The sequence below is a fragment of the Vombatus ursinus genome, unplaced genomic scaffold (assembly GCF_900497805.2).
Source record: "Vombatus ursinus unplaced genomic scaffold, bare-nosed wombat genome assembly UNPS02014812.1, whole genome shotgun sequence".
In the NCBI taxonomy this organism is placed as follows: Eukaryota; Metazoa; Chordata; class Mammalia; order Diprotodontia; family Vombatidae; genus Vombatus; species Vombatus ursinus.
Genome location: NW_020954590.1, coordinates 73,121,113 through 73,144,043, shown reverse-complemented (window position 1 = coordinate 73,144,043; position 22,931 = coordinate 73,121,113). Strand labels below are relative to the sequence as shown.

The 22,931-nt window shown below is 34.3% G+C and overlaps 1 protein-coding gene across 1 annotated transcript in view; it reads left to right on the top strand.

The window, feature by feature from the left end:
• The first annotated feature begins 1,340 nt into the window (after positions 1-1,340).
• LOC114054129 (suppression of tumorigenicity 18 protein-like) overlaps positions 1,341-22,931 on the top strand; it is a 351,033-nt gene continuing 329,442 nt past the window's right edge. Inside the window, exons 1-2 of the mRNA XM_027877273.1 lie at positions 1,341-1,379; positions 1,637-1,763. Of these exons, the coding sequence (XP_027733074.1) occupies positions 1,341-1,379; positions 1,637-1,763 (166 nt within the window). The remainder of the gene's footprint in view (positions 1,380-1,636; positions 1,764-22,931) is intronic.

Sequence of the window (22,931 nt, the reverse complement as noted above, 5' to 3'; positions counted from 1 at the left end):
CTTTTAACATCTTAGATGATTCTATCACACTGAAACTTGATTGTTCTTCCCTTGCAATAACAATGTCTAGCATTAAATGCAGTTTGCCCTCTTCACACACAGTCTAACTTTCTGTATAGAAATTAGAGGAATCTTTGAAAAGACATTGAGAAGAGGGAGAGGAAGAGGAGACAATCAATTAGAGTTTCAGTATATCATATTAGTAAAATGAAGGCATTGGACCAGATGATCTCTGTTTTTTTTCCAGCTTTGTAGCTATGATTTTTTAATTGTATGATGTGGTGTTATAAATATATAAGCAATAACAGAGAAGTGGCAATTTTAAAGAAAATAAAAGACAAACTTACTAGAAAGAGAATATAAGTTGATAACCAAGAAGGCAAAAAAGTAAACAAACCCCTCAGGAAAAGAAATTAAATATCCATTTCTGATTTGAAAAGTGAACCTGGTGAACACATCTAAAATGTCAAAAAATTCATAGAGAAAGAAGGCTTTGAGATAGTTGAGGCCAGGGTTGCTTAACATTTTTTTGTGTGTGCCATGAATACATGTGTCTTGTATGAACCTAATTCTTTACATATTGTCTTTAGAATTTGAGCTCCCAAAGGACTGGGACTATTTTCCCCTTTCTCTGTATTCCTAGTGCTTATCAGCAGTGCATGGCACATAGTAGGCATTTCATAAATGTGAAGTGTAGTGTAGTGGTGCCTATGGATCCCTTCTCTGCATAATGTTTTAAAATGCATAAAATCAACTACATAAGAACCCAAAGGAAACCAAGTATATTGATATAAAGTTATTGAATTGATGAAAGAAAGAAAGAAACCAAGTTCACAAACCCCAGGTTAAGAATCTATGATTTAGTCCCACTCTACTCTAGTTAGTGGCAAAGTTAGGATAAACTCAGGTCTCCTCATCTAGTACTTCTGTTTCTCCCCCACTACACAATGAAATGATATGATGATGTTCTTGGGCAGAAACGTACCCGAAAATGGGGTTAGAAGGAAAAGAAACCCTAAGCTTCTCTTTCATCACTCACCCAGGCTTCAAGTGCACACAGAGTTGTTTACAAAAGGACTCTTGTAGTGAATACTGGTAGTGGTACCACTCTGTTCCATACCCTAAAGCCATCACTGGGCCTCATGGGAGATGTGACTACAGCTTAGGACATGAGATCGTTTGTTCACTCACTTTCTGTGAAAAGAGTTTTGAAATGTTTTCTGAATAGACAGCATTTTCTTTGTGTAGTTGGTAAATAACGGAGAGCAAAGTTAGTCAGCAAGTTACATAGTTTCTGCATTCTGATTCTTTGGAGCCCTTTTGTATTGAGCCTGGGCAGGATGTTTTTAACAGAATGTGACCTCACAACCATACTAGAGGTAAGGAGAAAAAAAAGTTATTGGGGTAGTTGTGTGATATTTTATATCGGACTTCATGAAAAATATTGCTTTAAGAGAGCTCATTTTAAAAGGGAAAAGGGTTACAGCTGACATATACACCACATGGTAAAAAACCAATGTCTCTTCTTGCTCTAGAAGTCATTGTTCATATTAGATTTAGTATTTGTTTAGCTGTGATATAAAAAAAATCAATAATTGTCTGATGATATGGTTTCTGTGCACTTCCCCTCCTTTAGAAAAGAATCTTGGATTGGACTGTTTGGCGAAATCGAAAAAGAAATAGCATAAGAGAAATTGCGGGTAATTCCACACATCCAGGAAAAGACTGCTCGGTGCACACCTGTAGAAAATCACCAGGGAAAGGTAAGAAAAAAGGTGTTCCTTGAGGGGGAAAAGTCAGCCTTGTTATTTTGTTATAGTCTCTTGGATTGAGTTTTGGGAAGTGACCCTACATGCATTTATTCTCCCTAGGATTGTTCAGTGAGGAGTTACCTGCAAAGATCTCCACCCTTCCCCAGGGCTTTTCACCCTCCCCTTCTTCCTAGTGTCATTGAAAAAGCTTCCACCTGTGTTTACTGTGTTGTGAACTCATTACCTGCACTTAGTTCCAAAGGGAAGTCATTTCTGAGATACAGACCAGTTGAGGACAAAGATATGTAGAAAAAGAAACTGAAAAGCTATGATATTCAGAGTCATGTCTCTGTTAAAAAAAAAAAGTCACAGTGTTTTGTGCTGAAAATGTTACTTGTACAGTATGGGATTTCTTTTAGGTTTATATTCACACGGGGGCTGATTCATTTTCTATTTTGGGTTTTTTAAAAATCACTTTTATGGGGATCAGATGAGAACTACATCTGTTGCTTACATATAATAAGTAGCAAACATGAAGGCATGTTGAATGCATAATGCTGAGAATTTTGCTCAAGCAGTTTGCTGTGATAGGAGACCCTCAACATATGCACATTATATACAGCAATAGAGTGAATATAGGCACAGAGTAATCATACTTGATGGTCCTTGCTCTGAGCAATGCTATTTTTCTCCCCAGCTAATTTACTAATTACATTATAAGTGACTTTCTTTTCAATCTTCCATGTAAGGTGACTTGAGTGAAGGGGGAAGAACCAAAGTTCTCATGAGTCACTGCTAGGTTTGGATAGCCTGGATGACTTTTCTTAAGCAAAAGATTCTAAAAAAAATCTTTATTTTGTAAGCTTACTGTATGTTTATTTGTACTGCTAGAGCTATATAAGTACTCTCTTTGGCAATGATCATAAGATTTAGAACTAGAAGGGGCCTTACAGACCTTTTACTCCAACATCTGCCTTTTATAGATAAGAAAACCAAAGCCTAGGGAAGTCAATGGCTGGCCTGGTAACACAGTTAGTAGAGTCCAGATTTGAGCCCAGGTACTGGTCTCTTGCCTCTACATCATGCTCTCTCTTCATTTTAGTTTTCTCTCTTTCAGTTTCTCCTCTTTGTTCCTTCTAATTCTCTCTCTATTTCTATTTTTACCTCCTTGAAAGTCCCAATCCCAGCCCTACTTTCTCAGTGTTTCTCACCTGAACCAATCCAAGAGCATATCCCCATGTCCCTGAACAAAATTGCCCAAGCTCTGCCTTGGGAAAGAAACTGGGAGCAACAATACCTAAAGACCTCAGTTCCCTACTCCCATCCATTTTCACCACCTGGGGTCTTTTTTTCAGTTCCTAAAAAAATTGACCTTTTCTTTCTCTGGGAATACACTCTCACACTTTTCACCATAGAGTACACTCCTACCACTGGAAAACAAGGCTTTGGCACAAACTCCCCCTGGACTGCCAGGGTAGCAGGTCCCCCCAGGACTTTCCAAGGAGGTTGAGTGGGCCTTCTGGGATCATTGAGGAAAGTACAGTAACTTGCACATAGTAGGAAATCAATAAATTCCCTTTTAATTTGAATGTTGACTTTGGTTGCCAATATTGTGATAATAGTTCCAAACACTGAATAATAATTGAGTTTCTCATGTTTGTAGGTAAAGTAAGCAAGTCATTTTAATATTAAGCCCCCTTCTCCCATCCCACCAACCCTTAAATAACCAAAAAGGATAGGATTATAGTATTATTTTCTGACTGTCATATAATGAAGCAATTGGCGTACTTTTATTGCATAAAATTTGGTATTTTGATCCTGTTGAATATTTTAGAGAAGGGCAAGTAATAATGCCATAAAAATCAGGTGCGTTATAGTAGATACCCATTGACCAACTGTATAACATACCATCTCAAAATAAGAGCCCCCCCACATAAACAATGCATGTATTTTCAATAAAAATTATGATGCTCTTGGCAAAATAACCCTGAAATAAAAAAAAACTATGAAAAATATATTGGGCTCTTTCCTCTCTTTAACTTTTGAGAGAACTGTGATGAAGGAATGCTATATTAGATAATCAAATTCTCAAAGGTTAAAAAAAATCTTTTGTAAATATTTTCTTGACAAAATCCCAGCCATGCCTATTTTGATATGTAAAATAAGTTAGCTTGTTTGGTGGTAATTGTACTAATTAAAACGTAAGCACGGATTGTGTGTTTCTTCATTAAAAGCTATGTGATGATATTGATGGTAATGTAAATATTTATCCTCAAGTCATTTACAGATGATGTACCAGTAGAGGTCAGTGCAGAGTGTTGAAATGTGAGAGGAGCAGTCAAACAGTGAGACATTAAAAAACAATCAAAGATATCAATAACTATAGTAAGTGGCTTTTTTGGTCTATCTTTTCCACTACAGTTAGTTCAGTCAGTAGTCACTCATTTAAAGCTATCTTTAAATTGAAAAAGAGAAGTTTTAAAAAAGAACAAGTTATATCCTGAATAAATGGTTCACAACAACAACAAAATATCCATTGTGTCTCTGCTTTTCTGCTGTCCTCAGGAGAGCATGAATTTAAATTTTCTTCCTTTTTTTAATCAACCATGTTAAAGAAAGATATGTAAGTCACAGTAACAGTACAGCATAGGTCATTTGACTTCCCCAGGCTTTGGTTTCCTCATTTGTAATAGGCAGATGTTAGAATAAAAGGCTGATAAAGCCCCTTCCAGCTCTAAATCCTATGATCATTGCCAAAGAGAGTACTTATGTAGTTCTAGCAGTACAAATAAACATAGCATAAGCTTCCAAAGTAAAGACTTTTTTTTTTTAGAATCTTTTGCTTAAAAAAAGTCATCCAGGCTCTCCAAACCCAGCAGTGATTCATGAGAATTTTGGTTCTCTCCCCTTCTTCAAATCAACTGACATGGAAGATTGAAAAGAAAATCACTTGTAAAGTTACTTGCTTATTTAACTTAGCTGCAGAGAAAAGTAGCAAGAATTGCCAAGTCGGATTACTCTGCACCTATACTCACTCCATTGCAGTCTATATTGTATACAGGGTTTCCTATCACAACAAACAAGTTGTTTGAGCAAAATTCTCAGCATTATATATTCTCAAATGGATTCATAGAGAAATTTTCATATGTAGGAATTAAAAGAAAGTGTAATTTAAGAAAAATTTTAAAGCCAAAAAGATCACAAAAAGAAACAGTGGGACTTGACTTAGCAGACAGTGTATGTGCTGTTACAAAACCCATACTGGATTTGGAGTCAGTAGGAACCCTTGGGCAAATCACTTTACTCCTCTGAAATTCACTTTCTCCATGGTAAAATAGGGTTAGTAATATTTTTGATACCTACTCTCTCAGAATTGCTGTGAGGACAATGCTTTGTAGACTTTAAAGTTCTGTAAGTACAATTTTTTTAAAAAATAAAACTCTCCTCTTACAATTATTATTGCTGAATTTTTTTTGAGAGACAGTGTATTGTAGTGGATAGAGGGCTGGACTTGGGGTCAGGGAGATCTGACGTCTTAGGCAAATTCCTTAATCTTTCTGATCATCAGTTTCTTCATCTGTAAAAAGAAGGAAAATAACACTCAAAACCTTTGTCTCATGGATCTGAAAGGTAGATGAGGAAGCTTAGGTGGCCCAGTTAATGAGAGTGCTGGACCTGGAGTCATGAAGACCTGAGTTCAAATCTAGCTTTACTAGTTCTATGACCTTGGGCAAGTTACTTCATCTATGTTTGTCTCAGTTTCCTCATCTGTAAAATAGGGATAATAATAGTGTCTACCTCCCATGATTGTCAGGAGGATCAAATGAGATAATATATGTAAAGCATATAGCATAATGTCTGGCACACACCATTTATCTATCTATCTATCTATCTATCTATCTATCTATTCTAATACTACTATTATTATGAAGATTATAAAACCCTAAAAAAGTATCAGTTATTATTTGGGAGAGAGAATCAACATTTTAACACAAATATGGCTTTATTAACCCTCACAGAAAGGCTTTATAAACCAATAAACATTGAATCAAATCATTCTTTCCCAAAATAACTTAACAAGAAAGTGTTATGAAAATACTGTGTGTGTTTAAAAGCCATTTAAAGCCCTGTCAAAAACAAAACAAAACAAAACCACTATTGGATATCTCCTTGCATTTCTAAATGAGAGCAGTGTGGTAGAAAAAAGTTATCGCACTGGGAATTGAGTGTGTCTGTGTCTGTCTGAGCTGCATGACTTTGGGCAGATCACTTTAACCCTTTGAGTCTAAGTTTCTATACCTGAGAAATGAAAGGAATTATATTGTAACTAAGATCCCATTCAGTTCCAGGTTTATGGAAGATTTCTGTTTTGTAGAGTAACTTCCATCCTGTACTCTTAAGTTAACTCTAAAATTGTTGCAATTCTGGGTTAATTAGGAATATGGGGGACTTTCCTTTAAATGCAACCCCCTACATAAGGCACCAGGACTACCTTTATAAACTAAACATCCCTCTTCTGCCATTAGTTTCCTTGGTTTTACCTTCTAAATGACTTTGACCCCTCCTGACTTTAGATGTTTGACATTCCAGGGACTAAAAACTTCAAAGGTTTCTCAGGCAACTCTGACAATAAGTCTGGTACCAGCCAAGTGTGCCCTTGAACTCTAAGGTCCCTTAACTTACCAATGTAGATAATGTCTGTGGCAAAAGTAATGAAAAATATCCTATAAATATCGTATAAATGAGCTGATGTGAATGATTTGGCAAAGAGGAGGAAGAATTTACAACAAAAAGGATCAACCTAGATATGTTAAAATATGAGCACCTATTACCAATAAGGGTCATTTTATCAAATCCTGTTTTTTAATGGAAAGCAAGGTCAAATATCATTGACAATTTAAAGACCACTAATTCACTTTTCACACTATTATTGTAGATAAACACATCAAAAACCTATTTGATACAAACATTTGATTCAGTAAATTCTTGCCTAACAAACCCACAATAATATAAAAATTTTATAAAGATATGAAAATGCTGCATGGGTTTTAGTTTAAATTACAAATGAAAAGTTTTAGCACAAAAGCAGGGGCTTTGCCCTATAGGCAAATAATAGATGTCATTCCCTGCTTTGTAATTATTACATATTTTATTATTTTAACTCTATAAAAAATCTGTTGTATCAGTTGGATGAATGGGTTAGAATCAGCATCATTCAAGGGAACTCCTGAATTTATGAGATCATAAATTCATTTGAGTTTTTGAGTAACTAAAGTGCACGTGAGAATTGTAAATATTTGTTTTATTAATCATATAATTTAATTTGATAAAAATGCTAATTTTTTAACAAAAGCCTATAACTTTCAGTCTCATTCAAAACAAAAGTCTCTGACCCCAATATGAACAGAGTTCATTAAGAATTGTAGGAACATTGTATTTGGTACCTCAAAACATCACCCTAGAGAAAGCTTTGTACTTAAAAGACATAAAAAAACCCCAACACAAATAGGTTTGTGTTTTGGCATTTTGAGATTTCCTTCACTGAAACCCCATTGAAAAGTTCCTTATTCTGGTAATATGTATTGTTTCCCTGCATTCCAATGGTTGAACCCACCCTTTCTGTTTGCACAATTTACAGAAATTTCAGGAGTATTTTGGTCCTGAGACTACTGCAGTTATGGCCAAGTCAAAGGATTTTTTTTGTTAAGATAATATGTATAATAGGGAATCAGGGGCTTTGAGACTTTGTACAGTATGATTCTGCTCTCATATTTCAATAACTGAATGAATATTCTAAATTAATAAGCATAACGTTTGTATAAGCTAGAGACTAGTGTAAGCTCTGCATTCATTGATGGGAGCCTTAAGCAAATGTTTCTTTCCATCAGCTTGTTCATGAGGCGTAAACGTAATTATGGTTCCAGATCAATTATACACCCACCAGTGGAATCAGTAACAGAGGCCTTAGCAAGATCATTGCAAGTTACAGAGTGTCTGTAAGCCCTTGTAAAACACTTTTCTTTTACACATTGTATGTAACAGAAAAGTGTAAGTTTTAAAACATATAAGTTGGATTACTTTTGTGCATTAAAGCTTCCATGAGTAGGTTCTTATTAGACCTGTGCAATTAAACTACATCAGCTTTGCAGAAAAGAAAGGGGAAATAGTAGAAGCAAATAACAGCTCACTACATTTTGGAAAGTTGTAACATGAGTAATGAAAAAATAATCTATTGACTATCTTTCTCAGATATTACCATCACTAGGTAGTTTATTTGTTTTGCCATGGTTCCTTCATGAATATATATGGGCTGCAATGGGAATCAGCAGTGAAACATGATAGGTGAAATAAGCTAATGCAATCTTAGGCTGCATTATGAGAAGCAAAGTGTATAGGACTAGAGTGGAAAGTATCCTCTTATGTTCTGTCCTTGTCAGACAACATATTGGAATATTTCCATGGAACATGGAATATTAGATTCAAAGCCAGGTATCACATTTTCAGATGGACACTGTCAAGAGGGAAAATATCAGAGGTAGGTGACCAGGATGTTGAGGGACCTGGAGACAACACATTACAAGGATTGATTAAAGAAACTAGGGATATCTATGATGAGAGGAAAGACAATTCAGCTATATTAAATATTTGAAGTACTGTCAGGTGGAATAGAGATTAGATTTGTTTTTTTAATTGCCTTGAAAAGTAGAAGCTAGGCATGACAGTTGGAAGTTACAGAAGAGAAAATTTTTGCTCAATGCAATGACAATCTACCAAGTCCTAATTTATTGTATTATGGTAGCATAGGTTTGACCTTGTGTCATTGAAATCTGTCTCAGTGGAATTCTTACCCTGACCTATTCTATAATGTTGCAAAGGCGTTGTGGAATGGCAACAAACCAAATCTGCTTTCTAAAGACTGGCCTAGTTAAGTTCTGAGGGGCTCTTCATCCATACACTGGCCATTTGGTAATTAATTATTCGGCCACGAGAACCCATGAAACAAAAATATAAAATGACTATCAATCCTGCATCTTTTACAGTGATAACAGTAGGAAAGGGGCAGGTGATACCAAACCTTGATCATCTATAAACTTTAACATAGTGGTTGATACTCAGAACAAGAGATTCTTGTCCAGTGATCAATGTATAGGGACATTTACAGAAACAATGAGTCATATAAATCTTGGCATTCTCACTATGAATCAAACCAGAAGGAAGCTAAAGCAAAAAGAAGAAGGATTTCTCACAGGTTCTCTTTGGAGAGGCAAAGGTTTTTTTGTGCTACCAAGGGAAAGAAGAAACATCATTCTAGAGGTAATTTGGTCATCTCAGTATTATAATGCTCATGGTAAGTATTAATAAAAAGCCCATGAGAAAAACTGTAGCATAAAGGTCAGTATTCATTCCAGAAGCTGAAGAGGTAGAGAGATTCTAAAAAAAGAATTTGCTAAGATCCTCCAACTTAAATCATCACAAATTCTGATATTTGATCATTTTAATGTAAAAGTGAGAAAGGTGTGGATGGTGAGAAATATATTGGGAAAATATGAGTCAGTAGGAAGAAATGAGATAGGAAGAAGATTTGTAGATTATGAAAGTTTGTGTGTATACATAGTATATACAATGTGTTTCTATATATGCATACATATGTGTCTATGTATGCATATGTGTGTATATATATATATTAATACATACATACATTCATGGTTTCTTCTCAGCCTACACATTATGAATGTTTTCTTCAAAAAAAGAATTGGTAAATGTTAGACATGGCAAGCACTAAATAACATCACAAAAAAGAAACTTTGTATTATAACAGTCAGGAAATGACTCTGCTCATGCAGGAATCATCCTTGAATCAGCTGTGTGCAATTAGAGAACCAATTAAAGAAAAGTTTAAAAAAATCACAAGATTATAAGAAAGAATTAAAATAAGAAAAAAAGATATGACATATAATTAAGGTAACTCCATCCTGATATATCTAAAGTTATTAACGTTGAAAACAGCATATAGATGGAAGAAAGGACAGAGTAACACTTCAAAAACTTCGTGTAGAATTCTGACATAAATGAAAAACCATACAAAAAGACCCAAAACTCCTGAAAAAAAGGAAAGAAAGTACCTTAGTAACAGCTTGACTTACTCTCCTATCAGAGAGATCTAGCAGCCAAAGGCAATGTTGATTTAGGAAATAAAATTATCTGAAAAGAAGCATGATTTAAGATTATGAAGTTTTGAGGATAACAGCAGAGGATAAAAACAATTTAAAATAACTTGATGAAAGACCCATTTAATCATAATCAGCCTAAGGGAGTATATGTATGAATACTTAAAAAAGGCAACAGACAGAAGAAAAAATGGAAAAAAAGATCTGCAAATATTTCAATAATCAAATAAGATAACAATTGTTAAGTACTTAGTACACTGCCTGCCACATAGAAAGTACTATATAAATATTGGCCATTATAACAAACTCTTTTCACCATCAAGAATACTACAGCCACCACACTTGGATTCTGACACCATATATGCCCACCCTAACCCCAGATATGCCCACAGAGGAGCTAGAAATAGCACTAAAAAGTAAAGACAGGAAAAGCTGGTGGCATAGAACAAATATCAGAGAGAAAATGTGTGTTGGATGCAACACAGTTGTGTAGGTTTTGAATCACAAGGTATTTTTAAAGAAAAGAAGATACCAAAGACATGGTGGGGCAGGGAGGGAATCTCAGTCTTTAATTCTGGAGAAAAAAAAGCAACTGAAGGAAAATCAACAGCTATCAATTTATGTGTGTACTTTCAGGCTCTACAAAATGGAGATACATATGCATCAAAGGCACACTTAATAAGGGTATTAGTAGGGAAATGAAAGGCTTTTGCTAGTTATATTCCTTAGTAGACCACATCTTTTCCTTCACATAATCAACTGAAAAAAGTAGATTACAGGTGCTGAACTCAAGTAGAAAAAGGTAATAATCTGAACATCAGAATCCCTGTGACTCACATATTTACTTAGTTTTAAAATGTAATGATATGTTTTTTTATTGTATTTTTTTTTTTTGGCTGGGCAACCGGGGTTAAGTGACTTGCCCAGGGTCACACAGCTAGTAAGTGTTGTATGTTATGTGACTGAGACCGGATTTGAACTCAGGAGCCCCTAAGGGGCAACTAGGTGACACAGTGAATAGAGGGCCAGCCTTGGAGTCAGGAAGACCTGAGTTCAAATTCGGCCTCTGACACTTACTAGCTTTGTGACCCTGGGCAAAGTCACTTAACCCCAATTGCCTCAGCAAAACGTGGAAAAAAATATTTCCTAATTACACTTTAATCTGGTGCTGGCTACACTCATAGTGTTTACAAAAAGGTTTGCTAGAAGTGAAATGATTTAGGAGAGTATATTCTGTCCCTTTAAATACATCTTGATGGTTTTTCTTAGGGCCTAAGATAATTGGTATGCATGTTTTTTAAAAGCCCAGATACTTTGTATCCATATTTTAAGACTTCTTTCAAGTAGTCAGAATAGTATTTTTTTTTCCTATAGGATCATTTTACATGAATATACAATTTTCCTCCATGTGTCAGCATAACATCTTTGGTCTAAATTTGCTTTCTTTGAGGACACATTTCTAATTTCATTCTGTAAGTGAACGGCAAAATGGAGTTTGATCACTATTCTCATTTGATTTGGGCAAGTCACCTATATATCCCTTTTGGGTTTTAGTTTCCTAATGTAAAATAAGGAGGTTATCTTTCCAGCTCCCAGTACTATGATCTAATGAGAATTATATTTTATAAGCAACTCGTTCAGGAGTGTATCTTTTCACAAACTGAAGACCTTATATTGGTGATTTTTTCTCTGAATATTAAAAAAATAAAAATCTGGGTATTTTGTATTAATTTGCCTAACCACACTCTCTTTCCCATCTGAACAATTCAACAAAGCTGTGTCAGTCTCTGGAGATACACAAAACAAAAAGGAAACAGTTGCTGCCCTCCAGGAACTTAGGGTCTCAGATCTTGTGTATCTTGCCTCATGACCTTAATGATCAAAATGATGATTTTTGAAAATTATTCTGAAAGGATAGACAAACTTAATTTTATTATTATCTACCTCAGTTACTAATTGCTAAGAAAACTGCTTATCAGCTTTATTGAGATTGAATTGGTTTATGCATAGATAGAATAGAGGCCCATCTATGAGGTATGATTTCAGGAACCCTATGAGGACCTTTATGTTCCCAAACACCCTCTGCTATAGGTAGGCTGATATTGAAAATTTCACATCAAATCAGAGCTGCATCTCTTTTTTTGTTTGTTTTTGTAAATAATATTTTATTTTTCCAATTAAATATAAAGATAATTTTCAACATTCATTTTTTTGGTAAGATTTTGAGTTTCAAATTTTTTCTCCCTCCATCCCTCCCATCCTACCTCCCCAAGATGGCAAGTAATCTGATATAGTTTATAAATGTGCAATCATATTGAACATATTTCTACATTAGTCATGTTGTGAAAGAAGAAACAGAACAAAAGGGGAAAGCCATACACACACACACACACACACCCACACACACACCAAACAGAAAAAAGTGAAAATAGTTTGCTTCAATCTGTGTTCAGACTGCATAAGTCTTTCTCTGGACATGGATAGCATTTTCCAACATAAGTCTTTTGGAATTGTCTTGGATCATTGTATTGCTGAAAAGAGCTAAGTCAATCATAGTTGATCATTGCATAATGTTGCTGTTACTATGCACAATGTTCTGGTTCTAGAGCTGCATTTTTTTTAACTTGAAGCTTAAAGCCTCATTAAAATGCAAATACTCCTGAGTGAGGGGAGAAGAAACCAAGGCATTATTAGTCATTTATAGCTTGGTATAAAAGAACAGGAGAGTAAGTTTTGATATAGTAAGTGAATAGAGAACTTCAGGACACTAGGCACCTGGGTATATAACAAAGGGGTGAAAAATAAACAACTGAGAAATTGGGGACACTTAAGAACAACTTTGTCTGTTATATGATTTGCCCTTTAGTCAGTCTGGCATACACATTTAACATACTTTTAGAAATAAAAATATTTTGCTCATGGAAAACCAGAGGAGGGAAAGACAACAGGTGCCAAAGATGAATAGGGCTTTTCATAGCACATTTATCTATTGGAAACAAATCATAGTTTTTGCTTCTTCCTCTTCTATAAAGTGGTCTCTGCCTGAGTGTAATTTTTACTTTTTAGTGCTGTCTGCACCTGTGGCCTTTGGACCTAATGTTTATGACAGATGGACTACAGTGTGTTTGAACCATTTCATGGATAGCTTTCCTTCTGTATAGATACATGCCATGCTAGGCTATGGCACTGGCCCAGTGGGCATATTTATTAGTACACATTTCCTATCTGCTCCCATTGTTCTGCTTCTCTCCTCTGAGCCTAATAGACCCCACTTGGGCCTACCTACTGTCCATCAGCTCTCTTGCTTGCCAGGTCACTATCTGTGAGCTCAGTCTTTTTAAAGTAAATGGGACATTTATCTAAACTACTTTTCACAACTTCTGTTCTTTCTCTCCTTATCAGTCGTTGACTTTGGAACTTTTTATTCAGAGCCACGATGATAGTGGAAGAACCATAAACTTAGAATCAAAACCAGGTGGAAATTCTGGGTCTTCCACAAACTATGTGTGACTTTGGAAAAGTCATAGAAGATTCTTGAGGACAGGGATTATTCCATTTTTGTGTTTGTGTTCCTAGCACATGGCATTGTGCATAGAACACAGTAGGTGCTTAATAAATACTTATTGAATTAAGGGTCATTAATGCCCCTTACCTACAAAATGAAAATAATAATAACCCATGTTCTCTACCACACAAAGTTGATGTGAAGATAATGACTCACATCCCTATCGCATTTATAATGCAATTTTCTCACAATAAATGTGAGGTAGAATATTATCATTCCCATTTTACTACATGGCATATGATTGTAAGTGTGGGAGCCTTGATTCCAACTCAAGTTTTGTGACACCAAGGCCAATGCTCTTTCTACTTGCTTTGCTTGTAATAGAATTGAGATAGTGTATGTCAAGCTCCTTGTAGGTGTCAAGATATTTTACTTAGATGGATCTGCAATTTTATCCTTTTGGGGACTCCCTCCTTCATGTCTGCCTGTCCTATGTGATTCTCCACCACATATTTTATTTTAAGAACATAATTGCTAAATAAAATTTCATGATGAGATTTTTTTCTCTTAAATAAGGCACAATTATACTTAACTCATGTGAATCCTCCTGGGTTCCTGCCAAGAAATTACATGCTTTGCCTTATAGAAGCATGACAGCTAAAACTTAGTGTATGATGGACTTACTAAGAAAATTCGTTCTCCCTTTTCACTTCCTTCATGAGCAGATAGACAGATTGAATTGTATTTAGTGGAAACAGAAAATAGAGAGGGAAAGTTATCATATAGCTGTCTGCATGGAACCACTGATTTAAGAAGTTTTTAAAAATAAAAACCCTTTCTGAGATGTTCATCCACAATACAGTATTTTCATTTCAAAATGAAAGTTTAATGGGTTGATCATGAAAATGTTGTGTTAGTCGTCTACTCTCTTGAATTTTGAACAAAGTTAAAAAAGCTCTGGGAAATCCTCAAAGGGTGCCTTTAGAAACTGGTTTGAGTCCTTCATCTGTGTAGTCATCAATTCCATTTTCAAAGAACTGATCCAGTGAGGTTGGCCACATTGGCCATTGAGATAGGCAGATAAGCACAGAAGTCCAGACTTAGGAAAGAAGTATTAGCCACTTTATTTTGATTATTTTCTTGTTTTTAATTAAACCATTTTTGACAATTACTGTTACATATTCTGCCATTTTATCTTTTTCTAAAGATTTTATTTATTTTTTCGATTACATATTTGTTTTTTCTTCCTCCCACTCCCCTTCCCAACACAGACACACGATGGCAAATTTTTTAAAGCTATGTAATAAATAAACATAGTCAAGCAAAACAATTTCGCATGTTGACCATGTCCCAAAATGCACATCTCATTCTGAATATTTAGTTCATCACCTCTTTGTCAGGAATTGAGTAGGAATCTTCATTATCAGTCCTCTAGAACCGAGGTGCCAAAAACATGGCCTATAGGCTTCTTTAATGCAGTCTGAACCAAATTAAAATATATTTAGGAAATATTAACAAAATAAATAAAAATTCAATAAAATTAGATAATATCACCTTTATAAAACTGAGTCAACGTGTGGCCCACAGGCATCCTTATTTATAGATGTTTGACCCCAGTTCCATCTGAATTGAACACCCTTGCTCTGGAATTGAGCTGACTCATTATATTGATTAGAGTTATGTCTTTTAAAGTTGTTGTCTTTTATAATCTTGTTTTTGTATAAATTGTTCACCTGGTTCTGCTCACTTCACTGTGCATCAGTTCATAAAAGTCTTTCCTAGAGTTTCTCTGAAATCATCCCATTCATCGTATCTTATAAAACAATAGTATTTTATTAAATTTATTAACCATATTTTTTCCAGCCCATCCCCAATTGATAGATACATTGTTAATTTCCAGTTCTTTGCCACCACAAAAATAACTGCTATGAATATTTTTGTAAATACAGGACATTTTTCCTCTTTTTAAAATCTTTTTTAGGGTATAGGCTTAATAGTATCATATCTGGGTCAAAGAATATAATGGTTAGGTAACTTTTGGGACTATTCTGGGTTAGACTTTACTCAGGCCAATCCTCTGGTACTGTAACTTGAATGTTGGAACAAAAATGAGACACTAGTAGGTCATTTGACAGTTAACCACAAGGGATTTACTTAGCCAAAGCAGGAGAATAATACTCAACAAGGTTAGGCATTGAAGACCCCTTCAGTTAATTGACTTGGGTGAAGTTTTTTTTTTGATCTGCATTACTGATCATGATACACTAGACTTTTGCCCCCATTAGGTATTATTGGCTGCTTTTTTACTCAGGTAATGCAGAAGTGATATCACAGTCTAAACTCTTAGTTTCCTGGGCCAACTAAATCTTGATGAATGTTTCCCTGACCTGAACAGAGTGGATTAGGGGGAGAGAGGTTAAGGTATTGCTCCTACACAGGAATATAGTTCCAAATTGATTTCCAGAATGGCTTTACCAAATCATAGCTCAACCAAGAGTGCACCAACATACTTGTTTTCCCACCATCCCTCCAAAATTTGCCATTTTCCTTTTCGTACAACTTTGCTAATCTGACGAGTATGAAGGAAAATCTCAAAGTTGGTTTTGTTTGCATTTCTCTAGTATTATTATTATTAATTAATATTATAAATATATTTATATATACATATATAATATAAAATAATATTAGTAATGTTATTAATGAGTTGGTACATTTTTTCATGTGGCTATTGATAGGTTGGATTTCTTCCCCTGCGAATTTCTTGTTCATATGCTTTGACCCTTTATCGGTTGGGGAACTGCTCTTATTGTTATAAATTTGAATGTTTTCCTAACATATCTTGGAAATGAGACTTTTATAAGATAAACTTATTGCAAAGATTAACTGTCTCCCCATTAACTGTTTCCCATTCATTTTTAGCTATTTTTTTGTGAAAAAATTATTTTGAATTTTATGTAATCAAAATGGTTCACTTTATTTTCTGTGATATTCTCTATCCCTTGTTTGGTCATGACCTCTTCTCCTATCCATAGATCCAAAAAGTGATTTATTTCTTGTTCCTATAATTTATTTATGATATAATATTTTATAGCTAGGTCATTTATGAATTTGGAGGTTATTGGTATGTGGTGTGAGATATCAGTCTAAACTTAGTTTCTGTCAGACCCAGTCTTCCCAACAGCTTTTTTTTTTTTTTAATATTCTGTCCTTCCTCCAGAAACTAGAGTCTTTAGAGAACTAGGTGATGTGGTGGAGAAAGTGCTGGACCTGGAGTCAGAAAAACCTTAGTTTAAATCCAGCATCAGACACTTTATGGCTGTGTAAACCTGGGCAAATCATTCAACCCCTATCTATTTCAGATTTCTTATCTGTAAAATGGGGATCATTATAGCATCTTCCCACCAGGTTTATTGTGAAAATAAAATGAGATATATTTGTAAGCCTTAAAGCACTATAATAAACTTTAGGTATTATTATTTATTAAACACTAAGCTACTAGGCAAATGATTGTTTCTATATGTTGTGTATCTAATATGTTCTGCTGATCATTATCTCTATTTTTAACCAGTACCAAATTATTGTGATGATGACTTCTGTGTAGTATACTTTGAGAACTAGTGCTGCGAGTCTCCCTACCTCCACACTTTTTTTTCACTATTGCCCTTGAAATTATAGACCTTTTATTCCTCCAGATGAACATTTTTAGTTCTATCAAGTAAGCCTTTGGTAGTTTGATTGTCATGACTCTGAACAGGTAATTTTTTAAAGTAGTAATGCCATTTTTATTATATTGGCTCAACCTACCCATGAGCAATTGACATTTCTCCAATTATTTAAGTCTCTATTTCCATAAACACAATTTTGCAGTTACATTCACATAGTTCCTACTTGGTGAGTAGAGTTTCAGGTAGTTTATACATTCGGTGGGTATTTTAAATGGATTTTTTCCATCTCTATCTTCTAAGTTTTGTAGATGATATACAAAAATTCAGATGATTTATATGTATTTATTTTAACCTTTAAGTTTTCCATTGTCATTGTTTCAATTGATTTTAGGTGATTCTTATTGTTCTTTATGTATGCAAATAATTTTGTTTCTTCTTTGCCTATCCTTATTCCTTTAATTACTTTTTTTTCTTATTACTATAGCTGTTATTTCTAGCATGATGTCAAATACTGCTAGAGATGATGAACAGCTTTGCTTTACACCAATCTTATTAGAAAGGACTCAAGTTTTCCTTTTTGAATATAATTCTTACTCTTGGTTTTACAGATAGATAGATTGACAGATAGATATAGAGATGTAGATAGTATCCGTTCTTCCTTTCACACCTCATTTGTATAAGATAATTACTCTTTTTGGCTGTTCCTGAACAGTTTTACTTTCTGGAGTCATATCATGCTCAGGTCTACTACACACACACACACACACACACACACACACACACACACACATCTATATATTAGATATACACTATTTTAAATATCTACTATTTTCCATGTTAAGGATAGGTCTGTTCCTTTGTTATCTTGTGTTTTCTTTTTTTTTTAGTGGAAATTGGCATTAAATTTTGTCAAAAAGCCTTCTGTGTCTATTATAATCACATGATTTTTACTTTTCTTATTAATATGTATATTATGTTTATATTTTTATTAATTTTAGACAACTCTGCATATATTCTAGCATAAATCAACCTAAATAACTGTGTATAATATTTGAGATATGTCACTGTAGCCTCTTTACTTATATTTTATAGAATTATGGAATCAATATTTAAGATACTATTCTGTTGTTTAAGTATCAAGACCATATTTGTATCATTGAATGAACTTGTAGGATTCCTTCTTTTACTATTTTTTAAACAGAAGTTTGTATAATATTGTAATTAGTTGTTATTTGATTATATGACAGAACTTGTTTCTTAATTTATCCAGTCTTGAAGGATTTTTATTTGGGAGTTCATTTATGCCTTGTTTGGTTTCTTTTTTTCTGAGATTGTATTTCTTATTCTATTAATATAAGTTTTTTTGTAAATATTCATATAATTTATTTGTCAGTATTTTTATCTTTTTTATTTTAGACTCAAATATTAAAAAATACATAACGAGAAAAGAAAAAGAAACACATTATAAAATTAAATATTAATACTTAAATATAAAACAAGAAAAAAACTTACAATGTGCACAACAGAATGTGAGAGGATTCAAAATATACAGCAATAAATTCCATTTCAAGAAAGCCTATATATTAAAAATTACATGTTGTGTTGAAAGCTGTCCATCTTTGCTTCCTTGTAAGTTTTCTTTTATTTTCTGATGTACATTTTTTACTTTGTTCTTTCTTCTCCCCTTCCTTTTTCCTCCTCTCCCCAGGCTACAATTAAGTGTGGATATGTAGATATAGATATAGATATAGATATAGATATAGATATAGATATAGATAGAAATAGATATAGATAGATATGTTGATATATACTACATGTATAAATATATACATATATATGTATATACATACATATACACATAAACATATACTTTCCCTAAGAGATTCTACTACTAATCTTTGTTTTTATATTTGTGCATTTCTCTTATTTCTTATCCTTCCTGACTCCTCTACTTTACTTCTACCTGCTACCTTGCCCTCCTATTACTTAAACAACCCCCCTCCAATGATTCTTCCCTTATCTTCCCATTTCCATAAATCTAAACACCCTTCTATATCCCCCTTTAAACTATTCCCTCACCCTCTCCTCCAGAGATCCCTCCCTTATCCACTGTACCCTCCCTATCCCCTTAGCATTTTATTTCTTCCTAAACTTAGAAGACTTTTATACTCAACTAGATGTATATGTATTGTTCCTTCTTGAACTCATTCCCAGGAAAGTAAGTTTCCAGAACTAACAGCCCTCCTCCCCCATCTACTTCCTCTGTATCAGTTCTTCCTCTCATACCTCATTTGTATAAGATAATTACTCTTTTTAGCTATTCCTGAATGGTTTTACTTTTCAAAGTCATATCATGCTCAGGTTTACTCCAATTTTTCTTATAAACTACCCAATTACTAATAACCATCTCAGACATATGTTTTATATTTTACATACATAAAAGGTAAATAGTCTATCCTTATTGAGTTTCTTGTAATTGGTCTTTGGTATGTACCTTAGGTTTATCTTGGCTCTTGTATGTCAAATCTTCTATTAAGTTCAGGTTCTGTTCTTTTTAACAAAGTCCTGAAAGTCTGACAATTCATTAAATGTCTATTTTTTAAATTCAGAATTATGCTTAGCTTTCCTGGGTATATTTTTGGCTGGAAGCCCAGTTCTTTGGCTCTTCAATGTGTAGTGTCCTGAGACACAGTCTTTTAGTGTCACCGCTGCTAGGTCTTGTGTAATTCTATGTATATAGAATGTAAATTATGTAAATTTTTTTTGTTACTCATAATATTTTATCCTTGAGCTAGATGTTTCAGAATTTGACTATAATATCCCTGTGTGTTTTCATTGTAAGATCTTTTTCAGGTGGTGATTGATGGATTTTTTCTATTTTTACTTTCCCCTCTTGTTCTAATGCTTCAGGGCAATTTTCTTTAATTATTTCTTGTATTATTATATCAAGATTCTTTTTTTTTAAATCACAGCTTTCAAGTAGTCTGATTATTCTTATGTTTTCTCTTCTTGATCTGTTCTCCAGATCAGTTGTTTTTCTTATGAAATGTTTCACATTCTCTTCTATTTTCTTCATTCTTTATGTTTTGTTTTATTATTTATTGATCTCATAACTTTGCTGGGTTCCTCTTGCCCAGTTCTGATTTTCGAGGAGTTGTTTTCTTCCTTAAGGTTCTGGATCTCCTTTTCTAATTGGTTGACTGTCTTTCATAATCTTCTTGTTTTTCTCGGATTGCTCTTTTTTCTTTCTTTCTTTCTTTTTTTTTTAGTTTTTCCTCAGTCTCTCTCATTTAATTTTTAAAGTCTTTTTAAAGTTCTTCTATGAATTCTTTTTTGTGCAGGTGAGCATTTGACATTGCTCTTTGGGGTAGAAGAGGGTTTCTTTGCTTCACTATCCTCCTCTGAAGATGAACCCTGGTCTTCTCTATTCCCATAGTAACTCTCTATGGTTGGATTCTTTCTTCTTTGCCTGTGGATTTTTAAAAATAGCTTAATTTTTGTAATCATCTCTAGTCCTGGGGTAAAGGGGATGGTGCATCTTGCCTCAAATCCTCCTTCAGTTCTCCTCTATGATCTTGAACCCAAGTCCCACAGCCAGTGGTGTCCCTGCCACACTGCTTCTGCATTCACCAGGCATGTGCTGGTTCATTTTCACTCCAGGCCATGTTTCTGCAGCACAGCTGGGTCTAGCATTCCTTGTTAGCAGAGGTTCCTTCTATCTTCCAAGGATCAGACACCCAACTCCCCTCACTGTCCCTGGGGGTAAAGGTTCCTGTGGCTGGGGTTGAGGCAGCCTCACAACATAGCTAACCCCAGAGTTTGACGCTTGTGCAAGTGGTCCCTAGACTACAGGTGTTATTCTTCATAGGGACCAAACCTCTGGGATTTTTCTTTAGATCTTCTCCAATTGTCCCAGGAGAACCCCAGGTCTTTTACTGCTCTATGTTTGCCTGGAGGCATTGTTTTATCTCTTTTGTGGAGGAAAATTTTGAGAACTTGGAATTTCCTTACCTACTCTGCCATCTTTCCAGAATGCTCTCCATTTTTCAATATTGTTGGCCTATATTTGGGCAAAATGGTGTCTGATAATATGTCTTATTTCTTTCTTCTTGATTGGTTATGATTTATCATTTCTCATTTTTTTGACAATGGTAACTTGGTTTTCCCCTTTTAAAAAATCTAATTATCTAGTGGTTTGTATATTCCATTGCTTTCTATTTTATTTATTAATTCAATTTTTAACTTTTAATTTTATTAATCTTTTTAATTTTCAGAATTTTTATTTTGATATTTGAGTATCTTAAATTTGAATTTAGGTCTTTTTCTTTTAAATTGTGAACCTATTTTTCTTTTGTTGATAAAAGTTTTTAACATTATAAATTTTCCTGCAAAGGACTGGTTTGACTGGATCCTCAAAATTTTGATAGTCTTTTTATTTTCATTATATTTAATGATACTATCATTTGTTTCTATGACTTGTTCTTTGAACCACTCATTCTTAAAGATCAGTTACTTAATATCTAATTAATTTTAATAATTTCTTCAACAACTTTTTATACACTACAATTTTATTGCATTGTAGTCATTAAAGAATGAGTTTAATATTTGCTTTTCTGCATTTATTCATGAGGAATTTATGCACCAATACATGAGCACTTTTTATAAAGATTCCACACACTATTTAGAAATATGTATATTCCTTGCATTTCCCATTAAATAATCACTAGATAACTATCCATCCAACCATTTCCAACCCCACTCTGACCTGCCACTTGGGTTGTCAGGTAGGTATATCAGTGTTTTAAGTCATGTTAAATTACTTATATCAATATGCTTAGCAGATTGCAATATGAGCCCCCTGAAAAGAGTTCATGAATTTTTTTCAATTTTGTTAATAAATTTATTTATTTTAGTTTTCAACATTTACTTCCACAAGATTTTGAGTTCCAAATTTTCACCCCATCTTGTCCCTCCCCCCACCCCAAGATGGCATGCATTCTGAATACTTCCCCTAGTCTGCCGTCCCTTCTATCTCTTCCCCCTTCTCTTATCCCCTTCCCCTTCTATTTTCCTGTAGGGCTGGATAGATTTCTGTACCCCATTTCCTGTGTTTCTTATTTCCCAGTTGCATGTGAAAACATTTTTTTAAACATGTGTTTTTAAAACTTTGGGTTCTAAATTTTTTCCCTTCCTCCCTCCCCACACACCCTCATTGAAAAGGCAAGCAACTCAATATAGTTTATTCATGTGCAGTTATGGAAAACACTTCCATAGTAGACATACTGTGAAAAACTAACTCTATTTCCCTTAATCCTATCCTGCCCACCCATTTATTCTATTCTTTCTTTTGACCCTGTCCCTCCTCAGAACTATTTGCTTCTGATTACCCCCTTTCCCAATCTGCCCTCCTCTCTATCATTCCCCTACTCTCTTGTCCTCTTCCCCCCTATTTTGCTGTAGGGTAAGACAGATTTCCACATCCAATTGAGTGTGTGTGTTATTCTCTCCTTAAGTCAAATCCTATGAGAATAAGATTCATTCATTCCCTCCCACCTTCCCCCATTTCCCCTCCACTATAAAAGCCTTTTCTTTTGTTTTTTTTTGTGTGAGATAATTTACCCTGTTCTACCTCTCCCTTTCTCCTTCTCCTAGTATAATCCTCTCTCACCCCTTAATTTTATTCTCCAGATATGACTCCTTCATCTTCAACTCACCCTGTGCCCTCTATCTATCTATCTATCTATCTACCTATCTACCTACCTACCTACCTATCTATCTACCTATCTATCTATCTATCTATCTATCTATCTATCTATCTATCTATCTATCTATCTATCTATCT